Source organism: Bombus huntii, chromosome 4, assembly GCF_024542735.1.
Source record: "Bombus huntii isolate Logan2020A chromosome 4, iyBomHunt1.1, whole genome shotgun sequence".
In the NCBI taxonomy this organism is placed as follows: domain Eukaryota; kingdom Metazoa; phylum Arthropoda; class Insecta; order Hymenoptera; family Apidae; genus Bombus; species Bombus huntii.
The window spans coordinates 2,311,599-2,325,126 of NC_066241.1; the positions used below are offsets into that span (position 1 = coordinate 2,311,599).

At 42.0% G+C, this 13,528-nt stretch overlaps 1 protein-coding gene across 12 annotated transcripts in view; it reads right to left on the minus strand.

Annotated features, from left to right (window-relative positions):
• Window positions 1-13,528, minus strand: part of LOC126864581 (guanine nucleotide-releasing factor 2) — a 61,710-nt gene that overhangs the window by 33,111 nt on the left and 15,071 nt on the right. For 5 of the 12 annotated variants that reach the window (XM_050616055.1, XM_050616063.1, XM_050616061.1 and 2 more), the window contains exon 2: window positions 12,556-13,097. The exons of 2 other annotated variants lie outside the window; for them this stretch is intronic. In XM_050616055.1, the coding sequence (XP_050472012.1) occupies window positions 12,556-12,739 (184 nt within the window). In that variant the 5' untranslated portion in view covers window positions 12,740-13,097. The remainder of the gene's footprint in view (window positions 1-12,555; window positions 13,098-13,528) is intronic. 5 more of the 12 variants (XM_050616060.1, XM_050616059.1, XM_050616057.1 and 2 more) reach the window with 2 other exon arrangements.

Below are 13,528 nucleotides of genomic sequence, written 5' to 3' on the forward strand. Positions count from 1 at the left end.
TGTTAAACCGTGATTTCTCTGCTTTTAACGGGCGAAAAATTCTTTCTTCTACGAGCAGCAATATTCAAATTGAAGATTGTTTGCCGGAATTTTTCTCTCACGCGTACAACACTGTCCAATACTGGCTATTGTTTCTTCAAAGTCTGTCTCAGCAACGAACCCAATTTATCTTCCAAGTCAGCGAAAACGTAAATAACCGACCAGAAGCGTTTTACGGAGCCAAAGGAAGAGCGAATGATACCGGGGAACTTTTAATCGAAAAACTTGGAACAATGCGTTCTCGCTGCTTTTAGCAATAAATGCGATCCGACGAAAGCGTTGCGTCGCCTCGGGTCGGTCGAATCTCATAATTTCATCTTACTAGCGATCAACGACTCGGACCACGATTATTTGTTCCTTGGAGTTCAATGAAAACGCTCGGCTCGTGCGATACGACACAGGTTGTAAAGTTACTTGATTTAACTCGTCAGAATCTTAATTTAGCAGCGCTCTTGACTGTTGCTTTCTTCTTTTCTAATTGGAAAGATAAAAGTTCCATTGCGTCGTTTTGATCTTCTAAATATTTAATCCTTAGCCGATATCATTGATCCGTACGATCGTGCGTACGACAGGTTTCAGTTCGATAATCGTGTAGTTGTACCGGTGAAAGATCTTCGAATCTCGATACTGTTCATACGCGTCCCTAATAATCGCAGAAAAATGAATTAAACTTGTACGGCGATAGAGATAAATAACGAAGGATGTTAAACGGAAGCAAGGCTACGAGCGAGAAAGACGAGAGAACATGGATTCTCGTCGGGAAAATATTGGCCCGTGCACCGAGTGTATCGAGAATTTGCAAGCGAAAATACGGCGACGAGACGCAACGCGCGACACGATCCCTCGCGAGAGAGGAAGCCGCGCGACACTGAAGAAAAATGTTGTCGTAAAACCAGCGTAATGAACACGGGGCCGAGGCGAGAAGACACGGGTAGGGGTGGAGCGTAAAGGGCTGTATTACTTCTTTCCGGTCTTGGCCGTGTCGCATATATCGCGCACGATATTATCCGTTTCCGATAAAAGCGTCCCTCGGAGAGAAAGAGGAAACGACGGTATCGTATATATGCGTATCCGTTTTATACCTTTTTCTTGGCGCAAAATGCGCATAGATTTAGTTGCTGCGCCGCAGAAATTTGAAAAGCAGAAATAACGCACTGCGGTGTAAAAATCGTATTTAAAGAAAAGTATTATTTTTAAAGCGATGATCGTTGGACGCGTGAGGGAAATAATAGGAATATTGCAGATGGTAATGTTATTAATTATCAATAAGATCACCCATATATCCTTAAGCGCATAGTCGATAATCAACGCTTACCTGTATTTCCTAATTAATAATTTCATTCGACTTTACAAAGGAACAACTTCCAAACTGTTTTTTATTTTCTTTTACTAAATTTATAGAGAAATAGCTTGATCACCGGCGATATATCCTAGTTCGGTTGGTCCAGACTATAAGCGGAGAGAAACGGCGCAAGGGATCTGCGTGCAGAAAAGGACGACGAACAAACGTGCAAAACGTCTTTCGATGTTTGTTCCTGCGCATTCACCTTCCATTTGGCAACACGAAATTACTCAGATATGAACCTTTTTTACGTTTCCAGGCCAATCACGCGGCAAACGTTAGCCGCAAGCTTCGATCTAAACGAGCTTTCGAGACTTTTCCGAGGAGCAAGCACTCGCGCTGGGACTTGCTTGTTTGCGCAAGCATACAAACCTCTTTTATCAAATTATAAATGATGAATTATCTTGGTGAAACGTTTCCCAATTATATACATTGTTTTAACAAGGTGAATCGATCCATACGATAGAGAAAATTTTTCAGTGGCAAGCAATTAGTTTCACTTGTTGGAACAAAGTTGAACTATTTTCAAACGCATCTTTTAGATGGCAAACGAAGGGAATTAGGTGTTTCCATATGTGTGAAATAAATTCGAAAGTGGTCCCGGATGAACGCGAGGCAATCGGATTCAGCGATCAAGCGAATAACGGTGAACAAAGGGGAAACGTATAGGCTGCGATTTCTAGGCGAAACGGAAACAAAGGAGGATGGATGGATGATTCCTGCTCTTGCCTTGGTATTGTATTAAAGGTAGAGCCAAATGGGGCGGTATCTGAACATCGTTAATTAGCACGTGTTCCAACGTCCCGAGGATACTCGAAGCGTCTGGATACTAACTAGACGCTTCATGCCGTTGCACTGCATTGGCTAGGTTCGATCGCATCGGTGACACGTTCATCGTTCTCCGATGTGCTTTGTTTCCGGTAAACAATGGCTGGCACAATCGGATAAGTTAACTCTGGTTCGGAGGATTGATAACGGTACAGCGAACATTGATGATTCCAATTAAATCCAATATCGAACGATTTACAAGCGAATAAGTATGTATGTCAGTAGGTATACATATATTTGAAGACCGGAAAATTTGTGTAAATTTCACAGTATCGATCGTGATCCCCAAACATGGATTAAAAAAGATCCCAAATTTTGAAAATACCAATACCTATTATTACCGATCGATACCGCGACCACGTAAGGTAGATATATTGGACTTTACTTGACGAATACAGGACACATTCGATAGATAAAGAATCGGTTGGTCTATGATTTAACGAGCACCGATCCCTCGAACGTCGATCCACTCGGACAAACAATAACCCCCGCTAAGAGCAATAACAACTCTGTTCGAATTCTCGCGATCTTCGCTCGAACGTCTCGCTCGCGGTTATGATCCAATAAACTAGTGTACATTTCCCGTAATTGGAAAGAGCATCGAGCCCTGAACATTTCGACGAATCGCTTGATATTGCAGTCTGGCATTAGGCTGATTCGACCCTGTGTGGATAAAAGGAGATAGCGTGGGACGAATATACTGATGAGTCAGACTTTCAGAAGTTGATTCTCGTTTGGCAATCCATTTATGCTTCGATGTACATTGTTGTACATGTATCCACCCACATTTCACGCGGCATTTCATTCGACGCAAAGCCGTTACCAGCCGCAGAACGTGACTATATTTGCTTAGAAGGTGGTAGTTGATTGCACGAGGGCTGCTTGCAGAGAGCAAATACGATATCTTCTGAAAAATATTAACTCTGAGATATGATATTGTTGCCGCGTCAGTGCAGCAGGCGTCCGAGTCCATTGGAAAATGGGATAATAAAATGGGGTGTGGGGTATGCTTGTTAGGATATTCGAACTAATTAAGACGCGACAGTTCGTCTAAAGATCGTATCGATCATCCGATTCAGACGACCGTACGTAACCTACTATTAACGACTAAATCTGACTCTAAAAAGGACAATCTATGGAAGAAATTGAAAAAATCAAACATTTCACGCGACTGATTAATATTACCGCATCTAGACGGTTAAGTAAATTTTTGTATTTTACCATTCTCTCACAATTTTATATTCTATGCAATCTCTTTATTATTCCGTGCAAATCTTGCAAATATCACTACCAATTTCCTCTTCCAAATTTCATGTTTCGTATAAAACGTATGGAAGGGATAGAGAGAGGGGGGGGGGATGGAGCGGGAGAAATGGAAACAAGGGAAAGAAGATCTGTATCGATTGTTTGGTTAATCGCTGAAAATGGTTCGCGCGAAGGGGAATGCCCTAGTGGCTCTTAAAGGAAAGAAAGATGAAAAAAATAATCGCTTTAATGACGCCTATAGTTAATGCTATCATTGCGTTGCTTGATTTAATGACGTTGAAGAGCCGCCGTTTTCCTTTGACCGCACGTTTTCTTGAGTTCGCAAATGGGTTAACGCGAGACGGCACCGTCACATTCGGCGAGGTAAGGCCAACTCACTAATTAATGCAGCTTTAGTTGCACACTTGGACAAGAGGAGAGGCTAAACGCGAGGCTTCTTCTACTCTGGAGGAAGCGACGCCAGTATCTCTCAACTATGTAAGTATTCGTTAGCCGCTTTAATTCTTTGACCGTCTTTCCTCTTCGATCTTCGGACTCGTGTACTCGATCGTAGTTTATCTTTCATTCCCTTGGCTAACGATTGCCGGGGGTTCGGACCCGTCGCGTGATCAACCATCGAAATTCGCATACGTCGTGTAATTATCGCCTTTAAACTTTCGTACTTTCGTAGCGGTCACGTTTCTCCGTGTAAATTGCAATAAAAACAATTGACGAGACAATTCCTTGAAAGTTGCCGATTTAATTTTGCAATTAAGTAATTTAAGTAAGTTAATTTTTTCGTCAGAGATTTTGCAGGAATAGAAAGACCACGGTAATATTTTAGCGATCGATATCGATGCGTAGAATATCCGTAAGATAGGTTTGACAACTTGCCATCATACCGTGGCGTAAAAGAGCTTGTGTAACCCAGGATAGGGATTTGTAATTAACTGATAGTTTCCAACATCCCGTAACAAAAATTCATTTCGTTTCGTAATCCCGTTAGCTGTATACGCTCCTTATTTATTGCCGATAAATCCGCTAACGCTACCCTTCGTAAATGATATAACGAATAAACGATATAAACGATCGTTAAGATTACTTAAACGATTAGATTATTTCGTTTAGTTTCGAAGAGTCCGAATTATCGCATGGTAATTGCGAGGAATATAAACGCAGGATCGTAAATCCTCGTAATCGTCTCTTGGTAGAATCTCAACGTTATCATTCTGCGAATATGGATGACAATACCAGTTGGTAGATGTAGTTACGCCCCGTATCCAAGCGGCTGAACGAACTGTAGCATTTTCTTATCTTCTTTACGTGCTTATCGTAATATAATGCTTATCGCCAATATCTCTACTGCATTTTTATATCGCAAACTGTATATATCTAGGTATAATAAGTACACTAACTATACTATGGGCATACGTATGTATGCACATGTACGTAAACTAATTTTCTCCTTTACGTGCCTAAAGTCATTCGCAATTTTCATAAGCTCGAAGATTCAATTATATTGTACCACTTCACACGCGCCATGTTATTGCCATTTAAGCCAATCATTTCTATTACGATACGAATAAAGTAAAATAGGAAATTTTCCTCAATTTTCCAACTGCTAATATGTATTTTTTATATGTTATTGGTGCTAATATGTTCTTGGTAAAATTTTTGCGGTGGGCTTTTTACATTCGTCGTCGTTCATCAGGAAAATACGGAAGAAGGCATCCTCGGAAGGTGCAAATACATTGCTCGCCTGTCCTCTGCAATCCCGGCGGCGCGGCGTCTAAATTGCGCTTTGTGTAAATCGTGAAATGCAAATTTGCTCGACTAAGCTTAACGACTCAGGGTCGTTTGGCAGGTAAAGTTTTCGCGTGCGAACATAAAAATGTAGTTGTGTAGGTTGGTAGAAAGTTGTGTTCGATCGGCTACCGAATCCAACGGTCGACCAAGTGGTTGACTGGCAAGCAATTTTCTGGCCCCAGTTGGCCAGAAAGTTGGTCGAACCGTCGATTTAGCTAGTCGAGTAAATTTGCAGTTACACGAAGCGACTTGGTAAAATTTCTCGCTAGTCGACCGCCTACAGTCGATCCGTCTGTAACCGTTCGAAGCCTCAAGTTCTAAGGCCTGTTACTTGTACAAGCAATGTATAGTTTATCGCGCCGACGCGACACCACGGCTCAACTAGAGACCGCTCTCTCTTTCCCTTTCCCACTCTCTTCTCGTTTTTCCTTATCTTTTTTAACGTCGCAATGTCAAAGCGTCTCCTCTAGAATACGATTACGTACGTCTTTTCCTTCGAATTTTCCAACCGACAACATCATCTCGTAGTAACGTACCAAAACCTTGAACACAAATTCTATCATAAAACGATAATTACACCGTGCTGAAAAATCAAATTTCATTATTATAAATTCATCGATATAGGATACGAAATATAAAAGTCCAACGAAATGCGATCGTTGATCGATCGATCGCCGACCGAGTCGAAATTAAAAATTCATTCGTTGCACGATTCAACATGGATCGTGTAATGGGAAAAACGGCGGATTAATCGACAATCGTTTATTCGCCTCTTCCCCGATGCCTTTTAAAGACAAAGTTCCTGATACGTCGCGGTGGCGCGCCACGGTTGAATCGCAGAAATTATTCAAATCTGCCCTGGTTCAGAACCCCTGAGGTCACTGTCATTACCGATCATCGTATAGATACAGAGCCACAGGGGTAAACGTAATATTCCAGAACAATCCGCACCTGCGAATGCCAACTATGCCCTTGTCGATCGGCTGCCTATCGATTACCGAAGATTCTCGATAACATTCTTCGCTCGTGATAGATTTCATCGTGGTTCGAACTAAGCGGATTTGACTCGGCCGATTAAACACGATGGACCGAAGGACCATCGAGGACCTGGACGAAGAACGCGAACTTAAATTCGTTGAAAAACTAGCGCAAGTGTATTATCTCGCAAAAGATGTATATTTACCTATGGCATTTTGTAAATAAATTCCCAAGCTCCTATTTACTTTGATCTTTGTTTGATTCTTGTTAAGATGAAGCTTTTGTGATCCCGAATGATTATCCGTCATCAAAATATCTAGTTTGGACAACGCGTATAATTATCGCTAGTACCGGCAATTAGACATCGTTGCTATCGTCGGACAACGAGCAAAATCACTATTAAAAGAAGAAAAATGAAAAGGAACTCAACCCATCGAATCGAATCTTTGCATTAAATTCCCCGCTGCGTGTCACGGATCGAGCAGAACGAGGGAGGAGCAACACCGCGAACAATTAACGAGTCTCTCGCGAAATTAGTGCGTCGCGTGTACTTACCATCGAACGGCATGTGCGATTGTTTGTCACGATTTTTCTTTTTTCTCTTTCTTTAGCAAGCCGATTGCTCCTCGCGTTCCTTCTGCGTGAAATCGAGACAGAGACAGAATGAGGGGGGAGAGAGGGGGAGGGAAGGGGAGGGAGAGAGAGAGAGAGAGAGAGAGACCCGACAGCTCTACGATAATTAATCTCATTAGCGCGGAGGATTCGCGGACTAATGAGATGCCAGCGCACGATCTTGCCACGACGCGACGACACACGTTCCCTGATATTTTTCTTTCTCGCGCCTCTTTGATACAGTCCCCACGGGCCAACCAACCATCGCCCATCTCCAGCCTGATGTTCGCCAGGCATTTTTTAACGAGCAACACGCTGTTCGTTTCAACACGTAATTTTTCTTTTTCCTTTTCCCTTCATCCTCTCGTCGACCGTTGGAAGAAACTTTTAATTAGTCCCAGCGAATAACGATTTCTCCGATGTTTCACCGAGACGTTCCTAAGCTTCCACGAGTAACCATAGGATCTGCAGCAGTGAGACGCGATGAAAAAAATCGAGCATAGAAGGTAGGATGGAACCGGTCCATGGTTTCATCTTCTTTCGCCTTCCTTCGCCGACTTAGAAGACCGGTCTCGGCCCGCGGGCCGCTCTATCAGCGTCTACATTCCGCAACCAGTAGAGCAAAATTCACTTGGCTGGAAGTTGCTGCATGAATCGGAATCGACAACTGAAGAACCGAGCACGCTTAACGTTGGTGAAGGATAGAAAACGGGAGGAAACGCAAGGTTTTGGAAAGCCAGGTGGGGAGAGGACACAAAAAGAGAGCGAGAGAGCGAGAGAACGAGAGAGAGAGAGAGAGAGAGAGAGAAATGACCTACAGTGGGAAGAAATGGGTAAGAGACAATAGGAAATAGTAAAAAGGACACGGAGGTTGCCTAACTCCCTTTTCCATTTATTTCTACCGCCAACCGCCTACCCTGTTCCACGGTCTCGCTTCCTCTCTCCAACCCCCAACAAGGAATTTCGCGTTTCTTTAACTATTAAACAGCGTCCTAATACCTTACGGTTTACGGTGACGATATACAGCGATAACTACTGTCACCTAAAATCGTTGCCCTTTTTATCGCGTTGCGAAATTGTTCAGGCGATACGTGAATACCATTAAGAGTACAGCGATATTGTTCTCCGTTTACATTTTCTTTAGTCTTTTTATTTTCCCTCTCGTTGGTTCGTTAATAACTTGTTCACAGTTGAGAATACAGAACGCGTAAAACGTACAGAATAGGTGAAAGGAGTAGGTATTCGCGTGTTCAATGTAATGCATAGAATGGCATTACGATTAGAGGTAAATAGAGAGCATCGACGAAATTCTTTTTGAATGAAACTCTAGTTAAAATATATATAATAACAAATTTAAGGAAATAACGTGGATGTAGATTGGGCGTAGCAATATAAGACGCAGTAAATTCTTATAAATAAAGAAAAATTGGTGTCGATTGGTTCCCAAGCGTGTCATTGCGCGTTATATCGCAAACTTAATTAACGTTCAAACGTTGTCAATTCTATCTGAAATTCTGAGAAATACTAATTTTTCAACTTTCTGTGCGTACGCATCATTTAAGAAGGCTGAATTTAACAAATTTGATCATCTTTCGCGAGTAAATTTTCTTTACTTTTTAAAGTATTACTTAAAGTGTTGTTACCTAAACTGTTACAACAACGAGAAGAAATTACTTTGAGATGAAAAAGTATTTGGCCAACGACTTCTTCGCTGTTCCACCTTCTACATGTTATATACGCGTGTACACAGATTCAGTTAGTTCATAGGCAGAAGCAAACAGTCTCGCGACCCTACCCTACGTACGACCTGTCGTCGAAGTCATCCCCCTGGCACGTTTCCGAAGCTCGCGAAACCCCCGAAACCCCGCGGAGAAGTGTAAATGCACTTTGCCAAACAGCGATAAATATTCTCCTCTTCTCGCTGGAAAATTATCGCTCGCTCGTTGACGTTAAACTCTTTCCCCGCGGAAAGCGAATCTCTTGTAATTTTTGACTACCGAGGAGAAACGTAAAGAGTAAAGAGTTACGCCGATCCGTGTGTCTTGAGATTTACTGGGCAAACTTGCCGAATAAGTATACGGCCGCGGCGTGTCGTTCTAATGCCAACGTCAACTTCGTCTTTACCGCGAAACACAATGTACGTTATAGGATTAAACGGTCGACTACTTTGTCCGTACCGCGCGTGCCAATGGCGAGATTCGATTGCTCGCTTGTCAATAGTGTGCAAAAGTGATTGAAAACTCTGGCCAAGAGGACTCTTCTATAACGTCTTGATCAAAGCAGGCAGTGGTTTACACCCTGCGGCGCGGCGTGTACGGCTACCCTCGTAAAACAAGCTTGCTGCCCTGCGATTCTGCTTGATGCGTTATATGCTCGTGTAGAAGAAAAACGCATGGTTCGTACCGACGTGAGCAAGAAAATGCCATCGAACGGAACAAGTTTATTCGGCCTGAATTAGAAGCTGAACTAGAGGACGAACCAGAGAAATGGAAGAGGCCGATTTTTCGATCAAATGTCAATGCCCTGTTTCCAAAATGATTCTTTGTTATCTCGTTTAAATTACTTTTATGTTGAAATTTCGTAATCCTGTAATTCGGAATCTTTCTCATCGGTAGTTGTACGGTAAACGTTTTACGACAATGGTGAATCCATTATTAACGAAGGAATCGAAGCGACGATCTCTCTCACATCCAGCGAAATATCGATTAAATATTTCGATATTGTAATAAATGTTTCGAGTATCGTGTGAAATTATTCTCAATTAATTGGTAGTTCAATTTTCTAAACGAGAGCAGCTCTAGATAATCCGTAACGAGAATAACCCGGCTTGTAGGGTTCTCTTTATTTTACAAGTGGTGAAACCACCATTTCTAAAATAGATGACGCTCAAAATAACGATAAATGTCGGAAAGGTTTGGAAATTTGATGTAAATCGCAAGATCAGAATCGCAAGATCGAACGTTTGAAGGAGAGGAAAAAAAAACAGGTAACAAGTTAAAAAGCATGCACAAACGAATATTTTCATTAGCCTTGTCGAATCGTTTATTCGCTTAATTATCTTTTATTAGCGAATAATTATTTTATGTAGTCCCGTTAAAAGGAATTTAGCTTTCTTCCAAAACGTCCGCGATTAGTATTTCAAATAGAAAATGCCTACTCGTGACAGTGTTGGCTGCAACGAGTTCCATGAATGGAGATTACACGGCCGCGTCGAGTCGACAAGATCGCTTCTTTCTCTAGGAAAGTAGATTCATTTCAGAAGAGACAGGAGATAAAAACTTGAATATAGGAAAAGCGTCTTGATAAACCAATATTCCGCGCCCGTATTACCTACGAATATGTACAAACTAATACTAAACTAATTCGACGTAAAACTATTTACTATTAAAAATACAATCTTAAATCAATCAATACGAATTAAAAGTATAATCTTTTATCATGCTAAACCGTAGCGTATCCTATAATAGTAATTTTATCCTATATCCTCGTGTTATTTGTTCTTTTTGTTTATGGCATTTTTCAATTTCTATTTTGAGAATTGGAGTAACTGAAAAAGAAGCGACGCGATGCAGTATCTATCGATACTATTTTTGCAGAATATAATCTGCTGCATTCGTGTACTTGCGTGTACGTAAATGAAACGCGCCAGACGAAGCGCATAGTATTGTATTAACCGTTTCTTATTCAGATAGTAAACTAATCGTAGGTAACGTTTATAGACATATAAGATATAATAGACATATAAGAAGAAATAAGATGGATCTAAGAATAGGCTGGGCAATTTCAAAATATTTTATTATATTTCAGATATCGGACTAGGTTGAAAGCATGATATCCACGCGTTAATTTCAGACGTTAATTTTTGGACAATCGACGTTTCGCCTGTATCACAACCGTATTCGGAACTTAATTCGAACTTGCAATTCATCCTATTCAGATCTCGCTTAAACAGTGCGTGACCCGCAAACAATCGCATCGCGTTCCGCCGTCTTTCAAAATCAACTATGGTCAGTTCGGTTTAATTTTCGGCTGGACATCGGCAAACTTTATCATTGCATTAATTACCGTGCGTGCTGGCTCGTGTTTGTTAATGTTGCACCCTCTCGCGCGCATTTGTTTACAGGCAGGAGTAAACGTTGCGGTTCGCATAATAATCTGCGTATCGCGTATTTATGAACGAATCCGTGCATGTTTCTCCGTTTCCAGGAAAGGACGATATTTCACGATATTTCCCGATATTTGCCGCAGGAGAACGGTATTCACGGAATCTGACTTCCGTTTCTAGGTGACGATGGTAGCTCAAGTTTGAAAATCTCATGATCTAACGGAAGGAAAAGGGCCTAAGAAACAGCAACTTAACTATAGACAATGTTGCGAGAGCCGAGGCGCTGTCGGGTCTATTAAGGTGTCCTCGGTCTTTACAAGTGCCTAGTTTCGTTAGAAAAAACCTACCTGACCCTGGCTACGAGCGTCTGCGGAACACGTGTGCTTGGGCCTAGCAAAAGACAAAAGAGATGCGACAACGGCCAGAGAGTTAGTTGAGAAGCAGAGTGTGAGTCGACGTACGACGATATTGTAGTCGGTCCTGTTGTTATCGAGTATCGCTTATTAAACTGCTCTAAACTCTAAATCTACCATTATCACTTGTCCTTACTCTAAGAATCCATACGTTACTACATCTTTGTCACCGATGTACTATATTTTTATACACTTTATAGAGAGAAATTTCCATAATTTTCAAAGTGACCTTGTTGCATCTCGAAAGAAACACTTGGTCTTAAAAGTCAAGGATCAGCCGTCAACCGTTAAACGTCGAGCAAACGCAAAACGTTCTGTTTACACGTTCGTACCGAGTTTAAAATCACGTTGTTCGAAAATGGTTTCCCAATGGTAGAAAGCGGGGCGGGAGAACGCAGCAATTTGTAGCGCACCGCTAGCCCAGGGGGAAATCACTGGCTTGTGTATACCTTATGCACAACCGTAGGGGGTGGAGCACGATGGTGTACAGTACATCGGTGTATGCACCGTACACCCCGGACCGCGGAGGCGTTAATAGCTGAAGGTGGCTACCGGCAGTGCTTAATATGATTGACAGCACGAGCGTGGCTATGGCATATTTAGTGCGGCCAAACTCGCTTCTATAACGCGGTTATCCCAAGTTTAATTACTCTAACAGATATTCCGGAAACGTCGATAGCGTTTGGCCGGTGAATATTCCGCGAAGAATGCATCCTGTTGAATTTAATTGTCCTGGATGACGCGACGGTACGCGGTACAACGGCAAGGGTTGACTTTGCCTTGAACAAAATTAGATAGCGCGATAGATAGTACAGATAGAAGTAAGTATACGATTGCAAGACTAACGATGTAAATGAAAATTCCTGTGAATCGTAAGCGCACGAAAAACTACTCACGATACGGTGCAACTAAAGCAGGATAAACTCGAACGTGATCTTGAACGTAATCTTGAACGTAATCTTGAACGTAATCTTGAACGTGATTCGAGCGTATTCGATGAAGACGAGAAACCGGGTTTCTAAGCAGAACCGCGTGACTAAATTTCCTCGAGTAACAAAGAAATCAAAAACGGGGAATGTTCTGCCTTGACTGCGACTGCGAGAGTTCTTTTAAACATTCGACTCGTTCGGCCAACCACAACACGGAATATATCATGCCCTTAACCTGAATTTCTTTTTTCCAATTACCTTTCAAGCTGCAGGTCGATATGGAACCGGAAAGGGTCTTGGCGTGATTGGTCACGGCCAACAGCAGAGGCGTGGCAGTGATGAAGCTCTTCGACTTCGGCACGAACCCCTTCTGCACCGCATAGCTACGTGTGCGTCGCCGGAAGATCGGCGAGTCGAGGAAGCTGTCGTCGTACTGTGGCATTTTAAGAAGCTATTCCATTAAGAACCACGATGGATCCTCGTAACACGGATCACAATCGGTGTTTGTTGTTTCACTGGGTTTTTCGAGCACAATCCTTTTTCTCATATTGTACCAACGATAAAGCACATTGCACAATTTGACGGGTAACTGGATCGAGTCATCAGCGAATTGGAAATTTGTCGATGGTAGTCGGTCTTTCTTGAAATTGCTGTTTACACAGATTCTTTATTTACCACTGCCGCTACTAATATTTGAGCATTTGTCTTTGCGTAAACAAAGGAAGAATGTTTCATTGATTTCAACGGAGATTTGTTAATTTTTCGTTGAAACGAAAGCGTTAAGAGCTAATCGCCACTGGCTATAAGAATGAATTGTTTGATAACGACGCAATGGTAAAAGCGATAAAGCGAAGCAGCACCGCGATAAATATACCAAGTAGCACGCGAGGAATATATATCGTAGACGCAGGCTGACGGTTCTTTTTTTATTTCTCATTCTATCGCATAGCACGTTGTACCACGAATTCGTTCGATTTAACGCAAAAACATCTCGACGATCCGTTCTTTCAACAGACACACACATACACACGGTAGAGAACGATAGTACCGGACTATAGTTATCGATGATCACTATCGAACAACAGCAACGTTTCTTAACGTAAGCTTATTAAGAAACACCAGTATGTAATTATACACGCATGATCTCACGAATAGTAGGTATATTTAGCAAGTGACTACAAGTTCATGCTGTATACTGTAAACAGATAACACCGGGCGACGATACACCGTT